Source organism: Gasterosteus aculeatus, chromosome 10, assembly GCF_964276395.1.
Source record: "Gasterosteus aculeatus chromosome 10, fGasAcu3.hap1.1, whole genome shotgun sequence".
NCBI lineage: Eukaryota > Metazoa > Chordata > Actinopteri > Perciformes > Gasterosteidae > Gasterosteus > Gasterosteus aculeatus.
In genome coordinates this window covers 11877512-11899171 of record NC_135697.1, presented here as the reverse complement: position 1 = coordinate 11899171, position 21660 = coordinate 11877512, and the positions used below count along the sequence as shown (strand labels likewise).

The 21660-nt window shown below is 46.9% G+C and overlaps 2 protein-coding genes across 18 annotated transcripts; both read left to right on the top strand.

Annotated features, from left to right (window-relative positions):
- Positions 1-1907: 1907 nt before the first annotated feature.
- On the top strand, positions 1908-3810 carry npy (neuropeptide Y). Its single transcript, XM_040189551.2, has 4 exons — positions 1908-2042; positions 2284-2471; positions 3337-3426; positions 3506-3810. The coding sequence occupies exons 1-4, from the start codon at positions 1947-1949 to the stop codon at positions 3525-3527; spliced, it is 396 nt and encodes a 131-aa protein (XP_040045485.1). The 5' UTR covers positions 1908-1946; the 3' UTR covers positions 3528-3810.
- Positions 3811-4684: 874 nt separating this feature from the next.
- pals2b (protein associated with LIN7 2, MAGUK p55 family member b) lies at positions 4685-21016 on the top strand. Of its 17 annotated transcripts, none has more exons than XM_040188101.2 (14): positions 4703-4853; positions 9663-9725; positions 12002-12259; positions 14636-14736; positions 15165-15317; positions 16433-16585; positions 16755-16982; positions 17716-17847; positions 17942-18038; positions 18505-18573; positions 18654-18815; positions 18926-19128; positions 19231-19359; positions 19878-21016. In XM_040188101.2, exons 3-14 carry the CDS (start codon positions 12127-12129, stop codon positions 20052-20054), a joined length of 1737 nt encoding a protein of 578 aa, XP_040044035.1. In that variant the 5' UTR covers positions 4703-4853; positions 9663-9725; positions 12002-12126; the 3' UTR covers positions 20055-21016. The 17 variants fall into 17 exon arrangements, with proteins under 17 accessions (XP_040044040.1, XP_040044036.1, XP_040044035.1 ...); XM_040188097.2 differs by having other exon boundaries at positions 4706-4853; positions 14636-14754; XM_078081770.1 differs by having other exon boundaries at positions 4721-4853; positions 9663-9818.
- Positions 21017-21660: the final 644 nt, after the last annotated feature.

Genomic DNA, 21660 nt, shown 5'->3' with positions numbered 1-21660 from the left:
CACTCTTTGACGAGTGTTTGCACAAAAGCGTTGCGTTTGGGATTCATCCTCTGTGTTGTCAACCTGCGCTGAAATTCATCATGCCAGGAGTCGGTCGTGCATCATTTTCCTGTATTGGCGAAAGGATCGGGACCGTGCAGGAATTCGCTTGTTCTGGAAATTGTTATTCTTGACCCTTTCGTCAACATAAATAAGGTTTTGTCGTAAATTGACGGTCTTCCTCCTTGGATTATTTACTGGATGGATGGGAACACATTTACGTTCCCATAACATGTACTTGTTCTCTACCGAGGACCAATTACCTGCTAAATGCATGCTAAACTAAAATGGCGCATTAGTCGTTTATTGTTTAAGATAGCGTTAGCATTTAGCTCAATACACCACTTTGCGTGAGGACAGCCTCAATCAATACTCAAGACTCCTATCACTTGTTCTTAGCTGACTTGTATTCCAATATGGCCTCTTATATTTTAGAATGTCTTCTTCAAGGATCAATGAGTTTTGGGTGCAATCCTGCACCTGACTGTTGAGTTCAAAGTCACTTTTACTCAGTCTGGTGTGGAAGACGAGCTGACCTCTCAACTTTGTCGGCGTGCTTCATGCATCTGCTTCATTCACACCGACAGACACTTTCGTAGCCGCAAGCTGTTTGCTTTGAAAGGTGTGACAGTGAGCCCCAGAGTGTGTTTGTGTGTGTGTGTGTATGTGTGTGTGATGAGGACTTAAAGTTGTAATTCCTGCCTGCGATCATCAGGATTCGGTCATGACTCGAGTCTCGTTCCTCATCTCCCTCTCAACATCCTGTGTTACAAAAAGCCCTTAACGCATCCTCTGCGCTACTTAAAAAACAGCGCTGCCGAAGAATGCTGATTTTGATGGATTATACGGCTGCGAGCCGACGCACAAAAGGGTTTTGAATAGGATGTAAATGAGGCACTGGGTGATACAGATTCATTTGAAGTTCTATTTGGGTTTTCTTATTAAGAGGGTTTCTGGGAGATTGGGCTCTTCACTGACGTGCCTTGATATTCATGTTTGGCCTTTTGTTCACGCTGAGTGTCCCAGTCTCTCTTCCCCGATGGAATGAGCTGCAAAATGAAATTAGTGGACCGATTCAGCTAAACAGCGAGTCATGAAATGGGGAAGGTTTGAGATCTCTTCATCCCGCATCCCCCGAGGCGTCCTTGTTGGCGCTTCTTTTATGGTGAGGAGGGACTCATTTGAAGTTTGCCCACGATGTCACATCACCGCCATTATTTTGTGACCTCAGGTGGGATAATTGATCGCAGCATACAGAAGAATTGCTAATTCCTACTGAAATGATTTATCACGTCTTCCTCAGAGGGACGCCTCGTGAACACCAAAACACACTCGGCATGTGTGTATCAATCTGTTGAGCAGTGAGAGTTTATCTCTGTTATTGAGAGTGTATCTCTGAAAAATGTGTGCGTGTTGTTATGTACCCCCATGCACACACACACACACATGCCAACATCTGATGCATACATGATGTCACGTATCTCTTTAATTGTTGTTAATTAACAACAAGGTTATTTATTTCAGTAATCTTTCCAAAGTGCTTAATCTACAGACTTTAAAGTGAATTTACCAGAATTGCTAAATTGTTTACCACAATACCTTTACAACGTTCACCTAAGGACATCAGTCATATTGGTTTGAATTATAAAATGTTACCACAACAACTTGATTGGCCACATTCTCTGAAAAAAACAAAAACTTAATCCCTCCTGATTCGTTAGTAAAAGTCTTATTAGGTTCTAATTTTAGTTTTCATTATGTTACATTTCACTTCTTTTAAATTGGTGTAAACATATTGTTGTTTGTTTCAAAGCACGTTGATGACAGCATCACTAGTGACGTGCACGTGAAAAGAGACTTGCGCAAAAACGGAGCGCGGCTGTGACGCGTATTTCTGCAGCGCGTATATGGCGCACATGGATATAAAGCCCGCCGCGCAACAAGCGAACAGAACAGCAGAACAGACGTCTCAGGAAAGTTATCCCTCCGAACCTCTGGGAAATGTAAGTACCTTGATATTTAAATTAATTCAAAACCTTTGACTGCCATTAACAGAAAACTTTAAAGTCACCATGCAGGACTCAGCTGGTTGCAAGTTTTTTTTTCTCCAACGGTTTTGGCAATAAGACAACTAATCTCATTAAACACCAAATTCATCTAAAAACAGAACAGGACATTTAAAAGACAAGTGTAAGAATAGACGGGGCGCGGGCTGACAGCGGGTACCTGTTTCTGCTCCATCAGATGCATCCACACGTGGTGAGCTGGCTCGGGACTCTGGGGCTCGTGCTGTGGGCGCTGCTCTGCCTGGGTGCCCTGACGGAGGGGTACCCGGTGAAACCGGAGAACCCCGGGGAGGACGCCCCGGCGGTGGAACTGGCCAAGTACTACTCAGCCTTGAGGCACTACATCAACCTCATCACAAGACAGAGGTAGGCGGCGGACTGATATCACTCCTCTCAGCCCGAATTCAATCGACCGGAGAGCTTGTTGACAGAACTGGGGAGGGTGATTAAAAAAAAATCGATCATAATGCATACTTTGAAATATTTATTCTGCTCAAATGACTGGATTCATATTTGAATCCTCTACCTCTTGCTGGTAGCTTCCCCATTGTATTCTAGTCTATTTTATTGTATCTCCAATTGAAGAAAAATTGCAACTTCCATTGATGATCAGATGAACGTTGTTGTAATTATATAATGCTTCCGTATATATTCTTATTTGAGCCATTTTCTTCGTTAGCCCGCAATGCTGCAGCACCTAAAAAGCTTTAAGATTTAAATTTAAAATATTTTTAAATAAAAAAAAAATTACATTTAATTTGGTAAAATAACAAATTCTACTGTTTTTTAAGAATAGCCAGGAGTTGGCATTTTCTATTATTTTCTTGACATCTAATCTAAAATAATAATAAAAACGTTTCATATGTCAAACAAAGTCCACCCAAAGTTTTGCCTATTGGAGCAGCAGGACTATGTCATGTAATAGCATGTGACAGAGCAGGGAACACCTGCTGCCCGTTTACCACCTGTAGAAAATAAACCGAGGGGAAACGGCAGCTGAGCGTCTCCGATCACCCACAGCTTTCATCTTTCTTCTGAATGTCAAGGACTTGTGTGGCGCCTGCAGGCGCTAAGCCACCCAGGGGGGGTCAGCGTATCATCGGAGGGACAGAAGAGGAAACATGACAGCCTGCAAAAACTATTGTCTGACCGCGCAGGGTCTTGGTCTGAATGAATTTGATTTCTGTTGATTATGTCAAGGCTGAGCCCTGTGTCTCTATCTTTGTCTCAGGTATGGAAAGAGGTCCAGTCCTGACATTCTGGACACGCTGGTCTCAGAGCTGCTGTTGAAGGAAAGCACAGACGCGCTCCCACAGTCAAGGTGTGTGCAAAACTGTCAGTGCAAACCTCAGTCACAAGTCACAAGAAGCTGACCTTGTCCTTTGCTTCTCTCTCGCTAGATATGACCCGTCATTGTGGTGAGGTTGTCAACGGCGTTGGCTTCATCCTCACTGCTGCCCCTTGCTGCCGCTGATATTCTGATATTATACCTCTATGACCACCCTGCCTCTGCCCCTTTGCCCTCCGCGAGCCGTATATATTCAATCCCTCCTCCTTACCCATCGGCCACAATCACAGCTGCTTATACTATTGTAAATAGCTTATTCAGAGTTGTCATCTGTGAGACATAAAAATGAAGACGGGCAGGAGGGAGTGTTGATTGTGTTGTATAATTGTGCTATTAAAGATTAATTGTTTGAAGGAATGTATTTCTTTGGTTCTTTCTGATAGAGGAAATGCGTTTAAACTGCAGAAATCACACTCAAAAAGTACCACCGCAGAAGTATTGAGCAATGATTGATTGGTTGACATTTTATTTTATATTCTATGCGATGCTTTGTTCTATAAGGTCACTCCCAGTCAGATTAGAGAGAACATTGGTCCTGATCTACAAATTACAATGCCTGTCACATCCCAGACATTGTTGGCTCGATGTCCTCCCTCAGGATGGGATCTGGCTTTGGACTTATTGAGTCACACCTTGCAGCTTCCATCTGAAATCCATGACTGTGGCAGCTCGGGTATATCTCTGCTTAATGGGGTGAAGGCACATTTAAACTGGGTCTGTCATGAAAGGTCCACAAAAAGCAAATACGGTGAGCAGACATCAATCAACCTGAAGATGCCAACAGCTAATGGCGCTCTCTTGTGGCCATCAACATAATTAGCTACTCTCAAACCAAATGAAGGGAGAAATGGCGTTTAAATGGCAATGAATTAAATAGTGATGTTGACGACACTGAGCCATGAAGGAAAGACTTCGTGGCTCCCTCTCAAATGTAAAAGGTTAGGATTTGTCCACTGGAACAAGATAGAAGTTGATGAAACATTATCATTTCACCTTAACGTTTCTCACGAGGGGACTTTATATTTTGAGCTTCAAACCTCTCTTACCATTTTCAGACAAATATCTTTTCTCCTGCTTTAATGTCCACAGCCGACGTGGCGCATGTGAACCAGCATTTCTGTGAATGAATGCGTGCGCGACATTGTGACAGAAAGAAATTACTACACGCTACAATGCGTTCACTCCACGAGCCCCGTACCCGCGCCGCCATTGGTCAATGCCGTGTGACGGAGAGGGGGCAGGGGGCGGGGCCTGTCTGTTTGATTGGCGTCGTGTTCTCTGGTAGTCTGCCGCGGGACCGGGACAGACAGCTGAGGAAAGGAGGGGGGTGGGGGGTGCGCTTGAATGTCCAACCGGGACGGTCGGTGGACTACCGCGACCGCACAACGCACGATTAACAGGTACGTGGCGGCTCGTCATCGTGTTCGAGGTTTGAAGGCTCTGAATGAATGTATTCCTCCGGCTGTCCAACCGTACAGACAAAGGCACTTTGCCGTGTTTGAGGTGCAGCGGAGTTTGACATGTTTGCCCCGCGACAGAGAGCCCGCTCTGCTGCGAGGGCAGGCTTTATTCTGACTCGGCACGCGCGCGGGTGCCCACGGGGGGAGTGCGTTTCCTTCCCCCGCATATCACGAGGAAGGCGTCAGCGGATGAGTTGAAGCTTTGGCCGTGAAGAAGTGCGCGCACGCAACGGCCACAGCGGCTCGGATGGGCAACACAAAAATGGCCGCACGTGCGACAAGAGCCGCGCGAACAGTGCGGTTGTCTGGTCAGCCTAGAACGGCGACAGCCATCGACGTGGAATCCGGCGCACGGTTCCAAAGCGCACGGAATCGGGCGCACGGATGTGGGCCACGCGTCACAACCGTGGCGTCGGATCCAGGACTTCGGGGGAGGGGGGGACGAGCCGCGCCGACGGGATGAGAGAAAGGTTAAGAAAGCGCCCCCGTCCCGTGATGATGGTCCGTAACAGTGCGCTGGGCAAGAAGAAGAAGTAACAGTAACGCGTGCAACGGTGACTAAATGTTCTGGAAAAAAATTACTTTGGGTCTAGAAAAACTTTCGCAAAAAATTGACGAGGAAAGGTTTGTTCGTTTGGAGCTGATGCTGAATGAGAACATGTGTGGGGGGAGCCGGCGGGTTTGGCACAGACTGGCCGACCGGAGACGCGGCCAGGCGGCCCTATCGATTCATTTTTCGTCCACTGAGATGTAAAATAATGGACCAACGCGGTGTCGAGACTAGTTTATGTGAGCGCTTAATCGAACCATCGAAACCACATCTCACAAAGAATTGTGGGACTTCCTATAGTAGCACAGGGTTTTAGGACGTTTAGAGGGACGCCCGTGCACATCTCTGGGGATCCATCCTGGTGCCTAATAGGCCACCAGACCACTGAGAAGGCCATCATGGATATATCCTTCCTTCCGATGATCATGCAATAAGCCATAATTTCATTTGTTGAATCTAATTGGAGAAACAAAGGCGGGGGGAGGCGTGGAGACAGCTTTAGTGCATCGGAGTACATTGGGCAGGAAGGTGAGGATGAGCTTTATTTTATTCAGTGAGTCATTTGGAAAAACCAAATGCAATGCTCGGAAGCGTCTGTGGTCAGGAAAGGGAAGGGAAGGGAAGGGTTGGGCAAGAGAGAAAAGGAGGGACACAAACACACCGATTGGGGTGACTCACACATGCCAGCTATGGACAACGGGATTAGCTGCACACCTTAAAATCAACGCTCCCTGGCCTGCGACACCCTATAGTTAACCCATTTCTTAAACCCAGAGCAGTTATGACAAGTTAATTGCGTCTCTTGTCAAGAAAGTAAGCAAATGAGTAAGCTGTTAGGAGAGGAACATCTCAGGGGAAACTTTGTGTCAGAATTGCTGCAGAGCTAATGTTTTTGACAGCTTTTGCTGCAGCCTATTGTGCTGATTCAGCGGCTTGAGGTCCGTCACTAAAGCCTTAAAGATGCACACCCCTGCAGACTAACAATATACCAATACCCATAATAGCACACAAAACACCTCCTTTTAATCTCTGTGATGAAGACCGAAATGTTGCAACTCTGATACAACTAAACAGATGGATAAAAATGCCAAAATAATGATATATATGTGCAGATTATCATCATTGTTTTGGCACAAAGGTCATCTGCTGATGAGGTTTAAGAGCAGAATGTCAGCAGCTCAAAGTCACAGTCATTTTAACTCCAGCAGCCCCAGCTAGTATATATAAACATCGGAGACTAAATTATTTCCCTCATCACTTCCTCCCACACATTTTCACCATTCAACATCAATTTCCTTTTCCCTTAAACTTTGCAGTGCTGTTAAGTGCTGTTGCATCCCGTTGCCCGCCTCCCTGCCTCCGCTCCCCATCTTTGCCCCAATGCTAACGATCATCAACGGGAGGCTGAGCGGAGGAAGCAGGTGCACTCGGGAGTGACTGGTTGGATTATGTCCGAGGGAGGGGGTCATTATTAAGATGACAAAGCGTTTGGTGCAGAAGGGTTTCAACAAGACGGCCGTTGTAATTATATCACCTCAAGCCACGCCGCAAAGCACAGAGACACTCAACAAGCGGCAATATCACAGACGAAGAGGTCATTTTTGGAGAATTTGGGGGATTATGCAACAATTGATGCCCTTGTGTCAAACAGTGATTATTGAAATTGCAGCGTCAGGTGAAGAGTAGAGGTAGCATGAATCAGCAGAAAAAGGGGGTAACGCTGCATTCTCATCATTGGAGGGACTGAGATGATTTCATTAACTTCCCTTTGAAACCACCGGCAACAGCTGCAATGACAGGAAGGTAAATATTCTGCTGATATTAATCTGCTAAAACGGCCATCTCGGCTGTAGCATCGTAATCCCCATATTGGTCGGCTGTGTTAACACACGGAGTGACCTAGATAGCGTTTGTCTGGAGGCAGCGGGTGATGGTTGTGAGGCGAGGCAAGATGGGGTTGCTTAATTGCTGGTGGTGATACAAACACACGCGTCCACGTCCAAGCCCGTGCTCCCTCGAACCTGCGGTCCCCCCGCCGCACGCACCACCGCCAAAGGCGTTAAATCTACTGCCGTCAGCCGACGGAGCGATATCTGGACTCCAGGGGCGGGACGGAGCTCCCTGGCCCTCTTTTGTGATTCTCAAGTCATGGAGAGGAACTGAGAGTGACGGCTGCTCTGAGAGCACCGAGCCCCCGGCTCAAGCGGGGACTGGGACGGGAACGTCTTTGTCAGCGAGAGAATAGAGGTCCCGGACCCGGGTTGAATGGTTTCTCGGTGTTGGACGTCCCATGGGATTGACTCTGCGTGTCAATTTGTCTTTCGTGACCTTATTGTGGCTTCGTACTCCATTCGACACCAACCAGACATCACAACGTGCTCTTTCAGACACAGAGTCTGACTAGCGTGACTAGTGACTAAGAATTAATGTGTGTGACGGCAATGATGTTTCATACTGAAACAAACCCTCTGATCCTTCCATAATCCCCACTTCCACGAGCCGTCCGTCATCTGAGTGCTCGGCAATCGCCGGCCACTCAGAGGACGTTTGTTGGCTTGTCCCATCACACGCCAGGCCAGCCGTGATCGCCAAATGACCACTTCCGGGCATATTCCCCCCCGTCCCAAGAGGAGGGAACAAGCAGCCTGCAGTGACGATGATTTAAGGACACCAAGGGAGTCCGGAATCCAGAGGATAGTTTACGTTTAAATCAGTGTGGAAAAAAGGTCGACTGGGCTGGTGAGATATCGTACTTTGGAATGCAAACAAGTGCATATTAATACACAAAGTCTGCGAGAGCAAATCAGAGGTTAGTTACAGAGGCGTCTGCATTCAACGACCACTCACTCTGGTCTTTCTTTCTCTCTTGTTTTACCTGTTCGCTCTCATCTCTCCAAGATCTGGGAAGCTGTTCCCACAACTCTGTTTAATCTTTATGACTTGTGCTTTTTATTTCTTCTTGCCTCTCTTGATCGGAACTCTCTGCGCCGACTCCCCTGAAACCCATTTTTATTTGTGCCTCTAAAATCTAGTTCTGACTTTTCCCTTCTTATAACGCTGCAATTTCCCCCCTCCTCCGTTCCCTTTCCGACCTTTCGTTGCACCGGCTCCTTCCCCGCAGTGCAGGGGATTTGGTGAAGAATTGCACCGGTGGCTTTGGCTCCATTAACATTCTTCGAAGGGATATCTTTCACTCCCAATGAGCGTGCCGAGGCCTGATTGTAATCTGCGTTGCGTAATGAATCGACCTCTCCATCCCTCTCTCTCTCTCTCTGCCTCTCTCGTTCTCTCATAGGATAATTGGCTCCAGTACGATGGGCAAAAAGTCCATCAAGTGCTGAATAGATGTTCCCCCTGTGTGCTGTAATCACCTTGTAGACTGTTGTGATCATTTCCTGACACATTAATATTCCATATTGTAGCCAATTCAGTGGATGCATTTATGGCTTTATTTTGTGTGTGTGTTTGCAGGCATCAGCTATTTGTAATCACTCGATGTCTTCGTGTTTTCTGGTCCATTCCACCCTGGATGTTCAGAGCAGGACGAACGGGCAATGCCCGACTTTGCAGTTCTATGAGACACGTGATGATAGAAACGTGGAGCTTAGGGTCTTTTTCATCTTCAGCAACAGTCAATTTCTTTTCTTCATTGTCTAAACACTTTAAATGAAATGGTTTTGGTCACAAACGCAGGCTTCGTTCTACACGCCGCAGGTTCACAAGGTCTGATTGCTTGTGTTTACAAGTGAAAGGAAGAACCCAGTCTTTTCTGGGAGTGAGTGGATACTGCTCCGTCATCACCCCCTGAGAGCAGTGGCCGTTTACTACGTCGGCGGCACAGTGCCAGCTTGTGATGCGGGCGTCCCAAGTCCCCGGTGCAGGACGTTGTGTCGCCCTGGATGACTCATGCGCATCGCTCTGAACCAACAGCGGCCTCGGTCGCCGAGTGAGACTCCTACCTTGCGGAGGACGTGGGTGACACAGATGGATGAAACCGATAATTCTCTGGGGGAAAAAGACAGAGTCATTAGATGTGTGTGTGTGAGGGATGAGCAACGGCCCACGGACCCGACCGCTCAAGCGAGTGTGTGCGCGTTTTGAGGAACGATGAAAACCGGTGTGCGGGGATGAAGGTCCGACTGGATACACGTCTCCCGTGAGGATGAGCAAACCGTTCACGAATCTCTCCGTCCCTCCAGGTCTTCCCAGTTGACTGATGAGCAGCCAGTAGGAGCGAGGTTGGGCAGCACCGAGGGGCACAGGTAAACACGACTTCCTCCCCGCTCCCATCTCAGTGCTGATTCACCAGAGACGTTCAAGCGCACGCTGGCCGCATGCTGACGGGATTTCGTCAGGTTGGTGGGCGGACCGACTGCCGTAGAAGCGAAGATGTGCTGATCGCTGCTCCGAGAGAAAATCCATGTGGATTACACAGATTACTTTATCCGTATTTACCGGCTGATGTCAGTCAAACAGTGCATATTGACGCAGAACGCATATCTGTATGCCAGCATTTACTGCCTATGCATCTTATGGCTGACAGAAATGTATTTTTTGTTATTGGCCATTTTTATGGTGCCATTAGATTTTTGGCCCTGCAGCGTATAAAAGCGTATGATATTTTCTCAATGTCTGTGTTAACTTCCCATGATTTATTTTTTGTATTCGTAGAAAACGACGCGCAGCCGTTCTGCCTCAGTCAAGCTCCTCTAAGGGGCTTTCTAAAGAGGAACGGTTACTTTTTAGAAGAAACTCATACGCGTAATCAACAATCTGCATACTGCTTTTTGGTTTCAACTACCAGAGATAAACTAAATTCTTCACAGGTGGTGGTTATCAAACCTAAGCAGACAGTGTATTACACTGTTGGCGACGTATAGATGTTTGGAGGCTGCATACGAGAGAGAGAGAGAGAGAGATCCTGTAATCGTGTGCTTTTGTGGCCGGATTACGCTCCCATGTTGCGGATTGGGGGAGGGGTTGACCGCTCACGGCGAGCGTGGGGGTGGAGGGAGAGGCGGGGCGGATTAAAGCCTAAAGATCTGCTACTAGCACAGCTGTGGCGCTGTGGGAGGGGCCTGTTTTACCACTGCATCTTGAACTATTTCCCTTCTGGACCAACCCAAAGCGTTCCGCGGGCCTTTCTGGTGTTACGCTGTAATGTGTTTGCACTGGCTTCTTCTCAGGCATCAGCGCAGCTCGGAAGATGCCGCTTCAGTCATTCGGCCTTTCAGTTATTCCGTCCGTCGTTTAGGTGGAGACCAAAGTATCTCCACTAGCATGGGATAGATATACGATGACCCTTTTTTACAGTCATTCAATGTCTTTTTAATAATTTGGTGAAGCTCTCACCAAAACAGCAGGTTAAAGCTTAAAGCACTTTGCACTCAACAAAGTAGAGCTGCATCTACTGGATGGATTGGCACAATTGACACATTCACTGGAATAATTGTAATCACTGTGATAACCTTGATTTATAGCATATAAAAGCATGCTTAACACTTGCAGGTTAGCGTATTGAACGTGTTACATACGATGGAATTTGACCGTTTTCTTTTGGGATCTCTCTCAATATACATTTGCAGAAATAGAAATGACAGCAAAGTATGCAAACAACCAAGCTGTGCAAATAAGAAAGGAAGAGGTGTAAAATAGATGTGCATATAAATGACAATGTTCCTACCAAGAAACTACTGCACCAGTAGCTTCCCCAAAAGTATTTAGGGTCATGCAGCATCTCACATTGTTCCAAAATGCTCATAATCTGGTTTCACTGAGTTAGCGACAAGTAACTCTAAGAAGAGAGGTTGGAGAAAAGAGGAGAGGGTTAAAAATAAAAGTTCCTGCTGGAACAAGGAGGCGGACGACTGCTGAGCAAATACGCACGAGCACAAGCTGCACACGCTGAGTTTCTCCAAATCATGGGCCCAGTGGATGAGACGAAGAAGGAGAAGGAAACGAATTGGAATGTGGGGTTAGAACCCCTTCAGTAACACTTATGTAAGATTACTTTCATAACACACCTTCAGCTGGTGTGTGTGCGCCTCTGTCTAGACAAGTGGGACAACTACATTTTGGGTGGGTTAGGGCCACAAGAGGAGGGGTACTCAAGCAAGCCCTCAACAGCAGGAGAGGATTGTGGGATTATGTGTGTGTGTGTGTGTGTGTGTGTGTGTGTGTGTGTTCACCGGCGGGTGGGTGGGAGGGTTGATGGTTAGGAGGGGAAGGTATTAGAGCCGGAGTGGAGGGAGGGGATTGAACTCATCGAACGCATTTCCACATCTGTGTGTGCGCCATCCGTCTCTCCGCCTCTCTCTGTCGCTCGGTTCTTTTCTTTCCTCATCTGAGCTCATCTTGACATCAGCCTCTTCCCTTCTTAAATGTCTCCCCCTCATCTTTCCTCTCCACTCCTTTCCCCCTCCCCGTCTTTTAACCTTCCCTTTATTGTAATCCCTCTCCTTTGGCGCCCGCTTTGCTTCTAGCGTTCTCTGTCCTCAACCCTCTCTCTCTCTTGCTCTCTGTGTTTTGGGGAGTTTAGTGGGTCAGCAGCTGCAGACAGGACGATTGGAGGACAGAAGACATAGCTGCAGAACTGCTGGCGATTTACGAGCGGTTTGCCTTAGCACACTAGTGGCAGCAGAGAGGAAGAAGGAAGTCTTGGCGATGGTCACGGCTATGGAGGACGCCTGTCCCAATGGGGTACGGGAGGAGGAGGAGGAAGTGACGCCGGCGGGACAGCTCGGCGTGGAGGGGCCCCCGGCGGTGCAGTCCGCCCAGGAAGCAGATACGTCCGGAGGTGAGGACAGGAGGAGGAAGAGGTGTCACCCGCCAGGGAGGAGATGACGTGGTCTTTGATTCGATTTTTAGAAACTTGAAGACTGAGAGATCGGTTGGTAGTCGGTCAGGGATCTCCGGGAGAACGAAGCGGGTGTCAGATTTTTCAACTGTCTTCATTGGTAGATCTGACCCCCCCTTTAGAGCACTGGCCCCCCATCTAACAAACTTTGTTTCAACATTTTAGCCCTACCTTACAACCATTGACCCATTGCAGCTAACGTTGACCAGGTCAACCATTGATTCATGAGCTTAAACTTCCAGCAGACACTTCCACCGTTGATCCGGTACTTTTAGATAACGTTATCTATTAATACGGTTTATTCACGATGATTGTAGATAACCTCCTCTTTGTCAACCGTTCAAAAAAAACGGTTATCCATTACTGTAGCTAACGTTTTGAATCGTTTATTCCTAAGATGACTGTTAAGACTTGATGCACTTTTAATTGCAGCAGCGCAAAACCCTCACTGAAATCTACATTCTTTGGGTGTTACTTGTGTGCCCCTCTGAGCTCCGGCTCGTCGGAAACGGAGTATAAGGAATTGTTAAGCGGAGCGGCTCTGCATTCGCAGCACGCGCTGCTGGCAGGTGTACATTTAGAGGGCCTGATTACATGGTGAGAGAGACTGCAGACCAACCACAGGTCACGGAGGGAAGTAACTGCAGGTAAGCAGGAGGATTCATGAATATATATATATATACGTGAATGAACCCTCCACTCTTAACTGCCCAGTGCTCTAATCTCTTTTTACAACTTCCTCAGGCTTAGCATGAGGCTCGTAGGCGCTTGTATCTCCGTGCCATATTTCATTAGATTATAGAGACTTTAGGTAGGAGGCTTTAGTTCATCTCCAATCTCTCACAGGATAGAAAAGCATCTACGGGCTGCTTCTGAGGGCCGAGTGATACACACACAAGTACACGTGGCGGGGGGGTGAGGACGGGCCGGGATGAGCAAACACTCCCGCGGTCGAGGTCTGCGGTGACACGGTGAGTTGACCAAGTGGGCGAAGGTCAACTCGGAGAGCAACAACAACTCGCGATCCAGCTGTTGCTTTGGTGTATTTTTGAGATTTTTTAACCAAGTCCGTCAGGTCAGTTTGATGTTCTCTTTTTTGAAATTGGAAAGCACATCTGCATCCGCTAAAAGTCAGGAATGAAGACAGGATGGTGGTTTAGTTTGTTCATGTGTGGAGATGTGTTTACAACAATTGGATCTCATTTGGAGTTTTAGATTATTTTCCTGTGTTGTCATGCTGTTACTATATTGCTTGATAGCCTGTAGTGCATTATTTTGCCTCCCTCCTCTTTGAGAGGACCATGAATACTTAAGGTTCATTTTTGCATGGAGCCTTGATGCAGTTTGTCTGTGCTCAGTGGTTATTCAGCCACATTGAACTCTTTGCTGCTTCTTCCTCTTCTTCTTAATCATACAACTGTGTGGCTTTTGTATGTTCAACAATTAAACACAACACTGTTGACCTGTAGTGTTAGTTTCCATACAAGATATTTCACATGATCCTGCTCAAAAAACATATTTTGATGTGGATTTATTGTAGATTGTAATATAAGAGGAAGTTATGACGTGATAAATTCACACGTGCTTTTTATTGAAGGGGAAGTTGATGGTGGTTAAACATATCTGGCACCATCCGACACCACAAACAATAATGATTTCTAATACATATCTTTTTCAAGGCCACAGTTTTGCAAACAAAAATCTAGATCTAATATTATAGAGAGCGTGAGTCAAGGTTAAAGATGATAATCACAGCCTCACAGTCCTACGCGTCCTGACTTTGACATATTCACTACCCACATAAGGGTATGATGACAGCTAAGGGTATGATGACACAGAGACACTCGCGTTCCCATGCCTTTTAAACATCTTTAAGTGTCTTAAATGGGCTTACCTGTGCTCTGGGACCCCGGCATTAGGGCGCTACCGTCCACACCTCTCCCTCCCTCTGTGGGCACAGAAAACGAGACTCAGCAGAGCCTTTTTAGATTCTTTCTAAAAACTTTTATCACTGGATAAAAACGTAACATATGCAGTTGTGTTCATCCTGAGCGGACTCATTTTGACTCCATACAGAGCTTTAGTTTGATATTCCTGCAGAAGAGATTTTTATTGACCTGGCAAGATTCTCAACATGATTATACAGTATAATATTTAAACAATACAAAGCATTTAGCCTTGTTTTGTAATAACTAAGCCGACATACTCGTGTGTGTTTACACTTGGTGTGACTTTTCACGCTCGGCTAACTCTCCTTATCTCCGTTTCTCTTTGTCCCTGTCTGTGCTTCTCTTATCTCGCGGCGCGTCCACCCAGCCATGCAGCAGGTGCTGGATAACCTGAGCGAGCTGCCCACCTCCACGGGAGCCAAAGACATCGACCTGCTCTTCCTGCGCGGCATCATGGAAAGTCCCACTGTACGCTCTCTCGATAAGGTAGCACACACGCATAGCTCAGGGGCAGCAGCAGTGAGCGGACTAGCCGCCAGCCACCTCTGAGCCCCACCCACCCACCCCCGACAGCGCTTAGCTTGCTGTGGCCGAGGTGCTGGAGCATGGGGGAGGCTTTGACGAACACGGTGATGGTGGCATCTGCACAGAGTGTGATTGAATGGATGCACGCTGGGCCTTGCATCCTGTGCAATGCATGTATTGCGTCACCGCAACTAACGCACATCCTCACTGCTGTGGCCGACCGGCAGTGAGTTAGTTAGTTGTGGTTTGCTTGCAGGACAAAATAATCCCAAAGTATATCAGCTCTTACCTGTATGTAGATTCTTGTACAATCAGCAATACTACCGTCGTCTGTCCGCATCGACCCTCCTGAGCCTCTCCGTCTCCTCCAGGCTCACGAACAGCTGGAGGAAGTGAAGCTGGAGGCCGTGCAGGACAACAATGTAGAGCTGGTGACGGATATCCTGGGAGACATCAGCAATCTGCAGGTGAAAGACGACAGCGCGGCCGAACTGTCAAGGATCCTCAAGGAGCCTCACTTCCAGGTGAGACGACACACACACGTACACACACAGGCCCACAGGTAGAGGTGAAAGGTCAAACGGAAAGTAATTGTCCTGGTTGTGATTGAGGTAATAACAGAAGATGACAGCATTTGAACCACATTTTAGTCAATTCTTCACATTTAACATCTTTTAATTGATGCTTTGTGACTAAACCATTTCTCTTGATTGTTGTATGTGCGTTTATAGTAGGATGAATATTAAGCTCAGACGATAGTTGTAATGTTACACTCCAGTTACAGTAGCACAGAGCAGTTTTTTTGGGATGCATCAACAGAACATTAACCTTTATCCTTAGACGTCCCAGGGGCTTTACACAGACCACCAATAGGAGTAGGACTTAGGAGCGCAGACCAATGAGAGCCCTTTCTGTAGTAAGCCGAGGGATAAGTCCCTATTGACCTACTGAGAGTCCGCCGACAGAGCAGGAGGGAGGGACAAGTCGGGAAGAAAAAATGAGGGAAACAATTATTATATCAAATATGGAGCGAGTGTAAACACTTGTTTCTTCCCAAATAAATTGCCTGTTAAAGGAGATTTTGGCAGCTTCTCAAGAAACAGGCTTGGGTCAGAGTTCGTGGATGGATAGTCAGCGAACCAACAATTAATGGATTATATTTGGGGGCTAATCCATATTTGGGATTTGAGCCATTAGATGATTGTTTTTCTGCCCCTATTTAAGGACACCCGGACTTCCCTGTTTAGTGTTTAAACAGCTCGGTGTTTATGTTTAGATGTATTCCATTTTCTGAAAGCTGACACCCAGAAGAGGCGTACGGAACACGCTGTCGGAGAAGCTGCAAATTACACAATTAGTTTGTGGTGGAAAAAGCTTCTACTCTACTTTCTGTCGTTGCGTTGAATCTGCTGCTGCCTCATCAGTCTCCACCATTCTACCGTCTGTCCTCGTCTACTACCTTTTACATACCAACACACTCATTCTGCGTCATAACGTAATTTAATGTAGATTATTTACAGTCGGCCACAGTAACTTCTGCTGGATCCTATTCCCTCTGGCTACATGTGACACTGGCAGGATAATGTTGAACACGACAGGAGCGCCAGGAGAAAACACTCATAGAGTCTCTTGCTTGCAGTCTCTGTTGGAGGCACATGACATGGTGGCTTCTAAGTGCTACGAAGTCCCGCCCCCGACCGAGCCCACCAATGATGCGGCAGTGAACAGCGCTCTGATGCAGGCCGATGCCGTGCGCATGATTGGCATCCGAAAGAAGGCCGGGGAGCCACTGGTGAGCCGAGAAAGACCCCTGTGTGTGTGTCTGCTTGTGCCTGTGTGTGTGCGTGTCTGCCTGTGCGCGTGCGGGTACTGTTGGAGGGGAGTGGTTGCGTAAATGAATGAGTAAGTGAATCCCTATGATGTCGGAGGGATCGTGGGTATGCTAATCTCCTCCTTCTCAGGGCGTGACATTCCGCGTGGAGAAGGACGACCTCGTCATCGCTAGAATCCTTCACGGCGCCATGATTGACAGACAGGGTCTGCTCCACGTGGGCGACATCATAAAGGAGGTGAACGGGAAGGACGTCGGCAACAATCCCACCGAGCTGCAGGAGATGCTGAAGGACTGCAGCGGGGGGATCACGCTGAAAATACTGCCGAGCTACCGAGACGCTCCCGCCCCTCCGCAGGTGAACGCTCACAGGGAATCTCAAACGAGACGATAATGTAAACACACTTATGCGAGTGGCAGATGTTGGCCAGTGGCACACGGCTCGTGGTCTGTTCTTCGGCCCTCCCACAATCCCCTGTGCGAGGATGTGAACCCTGGGAGCCCTATTAATAACACTCCACATGCTATCTGGGTCACACTAGCTGTTTCTGTCTTAGACACACACACACACGTAAACACACGTGCTTCTAGTGATCTCGTGCTTCCTCATATGGAACATACATTAACTCATACGTGCACTACGGACCTTTCGACCAGTTGTGGCTCCTGAGTAAAAGGAATAATTGTGCGTCTTAAACAAATGAGACGTGCATTGAGAAATCGTTATGATGCTTAAATTGAGCGAAGAACACAAAAACGGAATAAGACATCATGTGAAAAAATCCCATCCTGAAATGTGGCTCGGTTCGGCTGCACCGTGTGTTTTCACTGAGTTGTTTTATTGCTTCCTCTGGCTGCTTGTTTAATGGGATTCATCAGCGGGAGCACTTACCGTTCCTGGCAAAGGCCTCCGCTATGTCGGCGCAGCGGGAACAGCTGCGGCGGGCGCAGTGCGGGGCGCCGGGTGAAATGGCTGTGTCAGTTTGTGAGACAGCACGCTGAGCTTGAGTCTCGTCCTTTGTCACCCGTCAAACTCGGTCTAATTCCGAACGAGCCATTGAGACTCCAAACTGTGCGTGTGTCTGTCACAGGTGTACGTGAGGCCGTACTTTGACTACGACCCAGCACATGACAGCCTGATCCCTTGCCGGGAGGCGGGGATGGGTTTCAAGAAGGGCGACATCCTTCAGATTGTCAACCGAGAGGATCCCAACTGGTGGCAGGTGAGCTTTCCGCCATGTATTTCCTTTGAGTGGCTGCCATTTAAAATCACAGAGACCTAAAGATTAAGAATAAACTGAATCTGACATGTGCCAGGCGTGCCATGTCGTCGCCGGGGCAACCGGACTGATACCCAGTCAGTTCTTGGAGGAGAAAAGGAAAGCGTTTGTCCCCCGAGACTTTGATGGATCAGGTATGTTAGTGAGTTTCCTGCGGGGCCTTTAAGCAATCCTGATGTGGAACATTTGACCTACGGTCACCTCTCTATTGCTTTTACCACTGAAAACTGATTTATGGCATAAGAGGGCTGTGTAGTCTATGGTCCAATCCCAATGTCCCCCTAAACCGTGAACTCTGAACCCTCAGGGACTTCACACCTGGAAATGGTCTAAATAGCGTGTCACGTCACCATGACAACGTCGACAAAGATATGATGTACAATCGAGGGTATTTATTTTGTAATATGTTTCTCTCTCCGGTTTGTCTTCCAGGCTCTCAGGTCATTTTACATAATGTTTCACTGTTTTTTGTCATAATAGCTTGAATGACTAAATGAAAAAGTAGAGAAATGTACAGAAGTGCTCCACGCCTGCCCCCTTGTGGCCAATATGTGTGACTGCAAAGACATGCAGGCGCAAATGTTCCTTCTTTCTGTGCAGGAATCCTTTGTGGGACCATAGCTGGGAAGAAGAAGAAGAAGATGATGTACCTGACGGCCAAGAATGCCGGTCAGAAGACTCTCTGTGCCGTCGACATTTATATCGTCTCCTCCTTGCGTCGGCTAACAGTTGTGCCTGCATTTGAACAGAGTTTGACAGACACGAGCTGCAGATCTACGAGGAAGTGGCCAAGGTGCCGGCCTTCCAGAGGAAGACGCTGGTTCTGATTGGTGCTCAGGGCGTGGGCCGACGCAGCCTGAAGAACCGGCTGATGGTCCTGCAGCCCACACGGTTCGGCACCACCATGCCCTGTACGTCACACGTTGGCCTTTTCCAAAACTCCCTCACACTGTAGCACATAAAAAAAAAAAGAAAAAAAGAAGGGGGTTGTTTTTAACTCCTTCAAACAACGCTTTCCCAGACACTTCGCGGCGGCCCCGCGACGACGAGCTGGACGGAAACTCCTACCACTTCACCTCGAGGACGGAGATGGAGGCGGACGTGAAGGCCGGCCGGTTCCTGGAGCACGGCGAGTACGACGGTAACCTGTACGGCACAAAGATCGAGTCCATCCACGAGGTGGTGGGCACGGGGCGCACCTGCATCCTGGACGTCAACCCGCAGGTGAGCGAAAAACCTTTAAACATAACGGAGGAACGTGAGGTGGATTTGGGGAATGACTCAATGTTTTAATGAGGTGGCTTTACCGGCTGTGTCTCTCCTCAGGCTCTGAAAGTGCTGAAAACAGCCGAGTTCATGCCGTACGTGGTGTTCATTGCCGCGCCAGATTTTGACACCCTGAAGGCCATGCACAAAGCCGTGGTGGACGCGGGGATCACCAGCAAGCAACTCACGGTGCGTTAACAGCTCCCATGCAAGAAGAAAAACCAGACCCGTTACCGCCTGATTGTACATTCACACATTCGCATGCGCACCGCCATGGAGGAGATCTGTCCTGTGCTCAAAGTTGTAGCAACATTTAACATTTAAAATGACCCTTTTACTACACAATGACCCTCTCTGTATTTCTATATTATAATGGAGCGAGATGTCGGGTAGTTTAAAAACAAACAACTGTTATTTTAGTGTAAAATATTAATCTGCGCTAACCGCATTAAAAGTGTAAAGTACTGCAAAGCTAATCGAGTCAACGTATTTCCCGATCAGACGGACAGACAGCAATAATGAATATTAATGAATGTTACCTGCTGTTGTTTCCTTCCTCTTGAGAGCAAGTCCCATCAGATCAGTCAGCCTTTATTTGCCCACCTGGTGATTGACTCCTCTGCCAGTGTTCCTGATATATGTTGTTTTTTCTATATATATATATATATATATATACATGTATATATGTGTCCTCTGTGTGTCGGCAGGACGTGGACCTGAAGAAGACGGTGGATGAGAGCGCTCGGATCCAAAGGGCTTACAGCCACTACTTTGACCTGACCATCGTCAACGACAACCTGGACAAGGCCTTCGAGACGTTACACGCCGGCGTGGACAAACTGTGCAGTGAACCCCAGTGGGTCCCGGTGAACTGGGTGTACTGAGGACCGGCTGCAGGGGGGTCACGCTCGCTCGTCCGTGACCAAAGAGGCCGAAGACGAGGAGGAGGAGGAGGAGGGCAGCGTCGCGTCTGCAAAATAACATAAATAGTAAAAGGAAAAAGAAATCCTGCTGCTCTTTCTCCTCTTGCACGCCGTGCAACTTTTTTTCTACTCAAAGGGAAAGAGTGCTTATTTATTTTATAACTTTTTACAAAAGATCTTTCTATTCGATGTGGAATTCCATTGAGAACGAGACAAAGAAATCTGCTCACGTACTCGGGCCATATTTTTGGATTAATTTATTGACGTAGTTACGCTTCTTATTTTGTAGTCGTTTCCCTTGATATAATTTGTCCGTCTGTGTTTGGTGGACGTCCACCCGTCCTCCAACATGAAGACAAGTGGAGGCGCCGGATGAGAAGAACCCTGAGTCAGCGTCACACACCGTTGCCACGCCTGAACAACCCGTGTAGCCGTTTTTTTATCTTCACGTCCAAACTACTTAATCCTTTAGTGTCTTTGTGTAGCCGGCCCCAAACTCCTTCATCTGTGTCGTCCACAGGATCAGCGGGGCAGGAATAAAGAAAATGCCCCGTATGCGCACAACTCCTCTAGTACGTAAAAGATAAAAAGCTTTTTCAAGATCAAATGATGCTAATTCTGTTTATCTTTTTATTTTCTTATAGTAGCTCATCCGTGTGGTGATTTATACATACATAGAGTGTAGTGTTTTGTCACACATCCATCCATTGATTTGTTTTTAATTACCCTGTATGAAGATCATCTAGTCATTGACCCCCTTGTCTCTACGGTCTACATGAGCCAATTTGTTAATGTTTTGCATATATACACAAAGATATATGTATATATGTGTGTGGCACAAATCAAGTCCCTCCTTATTGTCCTTCTCTCAAGTGTTGCAGTATGCCAAAACCCATCCTACTCCAAATAAAGTTTGAAATTCACCCTTTTGTTAAAAGTGATTGGTATTTTAACTGCAGGGCAACGTAAATGTGGGATTTGATATAAGACTTTGGGTGGGAAATACATGTTTTTAAAGTGTTGTTTTAGGTAGTAAAAAACTACCCGTCTAGGACTTTAGGACAGCACAACCAAACACCTAATAAATGACCATGTATGATCTCTGCAGCGTATATTTCTATATGATCTCATCCTGTGCCATGTTTTAGAAAACAGCCCTGCTAACCGTTTTCTCATAAGTTATGATGAATAAACTAATTAACCTCATAAAATGGTTTACTTTTTAAATGCCATTATGGGCTGAACCAAAATGTCAAGCACCAAGTATTAATAACTCAAATACCAAAAGTTGCCAAATGCTTTATATATATATATACGTATATTTTTGACAATTGTAGAATTGAATAGAAGTACTATAGAGGAAAGGTCCCGAGTCCTTGAATAATATAGCATTTGAATTTTAATTCAAGAAAATACTAGTGGCAAAATTATTAGAGGGTATTAAAAATGAAATACAATTGAATTTGAGTATTGTTTTGCAATGCATATAAGATCATTACTCAAATGTTTTCTAGGTGAAGGTACAGTGGATTTGTTCTTTAATAATGCTTGAAAAAGTTAAATACAT

Coding starts and splice junctions, on each gene's coding strand:
- pals2b (XM_040188100.2), top strand. CDS start 12,127: ATGGTCACGGCTATGGAGGACGCCTGTCCCAATGGGGTACGGGAGGAG. Junction 16,586..16,754: donor AGAAGGCCGGGGAGCCACTG/GTGAGCCGAGAA, acceptor CCTCCTTCTCAG/GGCGTGACATTCCGCGTGGA. Junction 19,360..19,877: donor TCACCAGCAAGCAACTCACG/GTGCGTTAACAG, acceptor GTGTGTCGGCAG/GACGTGGACCTGAAGAAGAC.
- npy (XM_040189551.2), top strand. CDS start 1,947: ATGGCGCACATGGATATAAAGCCCGCCGCGCAACAAGCGAACAGAACA. Junction 2,472..3,336: donor AACCTCATCACAAGACAGAG/GTAGGCGGCGGA, acceptor TCTTTGTCTCAG/GTATGGAAAGAGGTCCAGTC. Junction 3,427..3,505: donor GACGCGCTCCCACAGTCAAG/GTGTGTGCAAAA, acceptor CTCTCTCGCTAG/ATATGACCCGTCATTGTGGT.